Source organism: Monopterus albus, unplaced genomic scaffold (genome assembly GCF_001952655.1).
Source record: "Monopterus albus unplaced genomic scaffold, M_albus_1.0 scaffold390.1, whole genome shotgun sequence".
Classification (NCBI taxonomy): domain Eukaryota; kingdom Metazoa; phylum Chordata; class Actinopteri; order Synbranchiformes; family Synbranchidae; genus Monopterus; species Monopterus albus.
The window spans coordinates 250,843-253,517 of record NW_018128270.1 but is presented as its reverse complement, the minus strand read 5'-3'; the positions used below and the strand labels follow the sequence as shown (position 1 = coordinate 253,517).

Below are 2,675 nucleotides of genomic sequence, written 5' to 3'. Positions count from 1 at the left end.
GTGTAAGGTTAGTCAGTGACTGGAGGTCAAAGGTCACATTTTGTAAAATTACAGTGTTCCTGTTTGGACTGAGTGCTGTTTAGAAAATTAAATAAGATCTGGTATAGATGTCACCATTAACTAGTAGGAGTGAACATAAAATGACCTGTCTTTAAAGAGTAGCTACCCCAACTCTGCTGTAGATGCTCCTTACTGCTCTGCCAGTAGTCCAAATGTTCTCCAGCTCTTTGCTGAGCCTTGTTCTGTGATATGTGCACTAGGGAGAGATGGGGTTGCCAGGTTTGCAAGGTCAAGAGGGGACACTGGGAAAAGGCATCCCTGGAGAAAAGGTAATGTTTGCTTACCTGCAGTGAAACTGCTGTTCATGTTTATATTGGTGGTTCCCTAGAGGATGTCCTGAATCCTGTATGTTCAGTGTGAACAAATGCTGCTTTGTAGTCAACATAGTTTAGTTACATATTACCTACCTACAATTGCTTTACAAAGGTAAAGTAGATCAAATGAATCATTGTACTCTGCTGTATTTACCTTTCAGAGCAGAGGTGTCAGTGAGATTTTTGCTCTACCTTCCTATTACAGTACCAGAGGTGCTGAGATGTCTGACATCATGTGAATGTGTTCTTCCACAGGGAGAAAGAGGTGAACATGGGCCAAGGGGATTTTCAGGGTCTCCAGGCCCAGCTGGACCTGCTGGAGCAAAGGTCTGTTAAACACAGGTTACTCCAAAATGCTGTCAGGTTCACATGTCTACAGGAAGTGTACCTCAGCTGCACAACACATTGAACAGCATGTAAACAATTCTGCAACTGTCACTTGGAGCTGGTTAGATGCTGCTGCACTCCTGATTCTTGAGTACCACTAACAACACACTGTCTGCTTTTGATGGAGTTACAGCACAGGTTTGCTTGTCTTGTGTTGCAGCACTGCAGCCTGCCAGCTGCTCTCAGTCAACACTTATCTTCTGACAGCTGAGACCAAAAGGAGCTTAATAAAAACAGAGGGTGTAGGAGGTGGAGAGAGGGCATTGCACAACAAAGTTTTTATTCTGATTTTGTCTACCACAGAGAGGATTGGTACAAAGAATGTACAATTACACTCCTTTTTATTGAAGCTGCTGAGACAAAACTTTTGTAGTATGTTTGAAAAAAGACAAAAGTAAAGTTTGTTCTTGACAGAAATGTTTGTCTGCTGTCAGCGTCATATCTGACATTATACTGACTCTTTACTGCTAAGGGAGAGCCTGGCAGCCCAGGAATATTGGGCCTACCTGGACCTGCTGGACATGGCTTACCAGGACCAAAGGTGATGACAACAAGTAGATCAGTCACAAATGTACACACACCCTGAGTAATGAGTTTCCTGACAGGAAAGGTTGCCATTATTTGCCTACTATAAATAAGGACTGAGTAAACCCAGGTGCCCAACAAAGCTAATCAGAACCCAGCCTACATGCAGAGGCAGTTGTGTTTACTTTTCAAAAGATCTTTACTTGTAGGCTTAGTGCAATCAAATCAACCCCCCCCCACACACTTTTTTTTTTACCCAGTGGTTGGTCACTAGCGTATGTCTGAACTTTGTATTTCAGCAGCCATGTGTATATAAATTATATGCTGGTGAAATTTCCAACAAATGTTCACACTCTCAGTGTCTTGAAATGTAGTTGAAATTCCTAGTAGAATGTTTTTATTCTTTTTCATTCCTTTCCTCTCATCCTTATTTTCTTCCTTGCTTTCATCCTCTCCTTTATTCTTTCCCTTCTTCCTTTAGGCTTTGTTTCTTTCATCTGTCCTCTGCCCTCCACTCCTTCTTACCTTTCTTTCACTATTTACTTTTATACTCTTTTCTTCTTTCTTTCTTTCTTTCAACCATTCCTTCCTGTTTAGTTTCCTTCCTTTCAACTTTCTTTTCATTGCTATTTTCCTTCCTTCCCTCATTCCTTATTCCTTCTTTCTTGGACACTTTTTCTGATTTGGTCATTTTCTTTCAGTCAACTTTTATTTTGCTCCACTTTTCAGTGCGCTGACATTTCAACATTCATCAACTTCTCCGTGATCAGCATCTTTTTGGCAGCATATCAGCTTTCCCAGTGTAATTTGTTCAGAAATTACTTATTCTAGTTACCCTCATACCATCATCACTGCAAAACTGAAAGTGTTTTCCATTGATCTTTCTTGGCTAATCGTTGTTTTAAGATCCAGTTATTGAAGTCACTTCATAAAAGTGAGTCACTTTAAGCATTAACATCATGTAAGGCATTGCTGCTCTTGTTCTGGTTGCTTGCAGGTTAATGTAGGCTGAGCTCTGATTTAGAACCATGACTAATCAGTTTACCTCAACTACTGTATGTTTGGAGTGTTCTGGTAATGTATATAACATAATACACTTTTTTTAAAATGTTGGGTAGAGGGGTGGTTCTTTTTTTTTAAAATGTTGGGTGGAGGGGTGGTTTGTAAAATTACACCACTAATATTATCACTCTCATTGCTTGGTCAGCCTAAATAAAAGTGAGCAGAGTTGTTTACTTGTCCAAATAACAGGGAGATCCTGGGCCTGTGGGACCAGCTGGACCTGTTGGAGAGCCCGGAGTAGGAATCATTGGGCCGAAGGTAATGTGAACACAGAATATAATCATATCACTACATCACAACACGATACTCTATGATCAGCTCGGCATT

At 40.7% G+C, this 2,675-nt stretch overlaps 1 protein-coding gene across 1 annotated transcript in view; it reads left to right on the top strand.

The window, feature by feature from the left end:
* col28a1a (collagen, type XXVIII, alpha 1a) overlaps nt 1-2,675 on the top strand; it is an 87,036-nt gene that overhangs the window by 59,635 nt on the left and 24,726 nt on the right. Inside the window, exons 19-22 of the mRNA XM_020585977.1 lie at nt 261-329; nt 630-701; nt 1,234-1,302; nt 2,538-2,606. Coding sequence (XP_020441633.1) covers nt 261-329; nt 630-701; nt 1,234-1,302; nt 2,538-2,606 — 279 coding nt within the window. The remainder of the gene's footprint in view (nt 1-260; nt 330-629; nt 702-1,233; nt 1,303-2,537; nt 2,607-2,675) is intronic.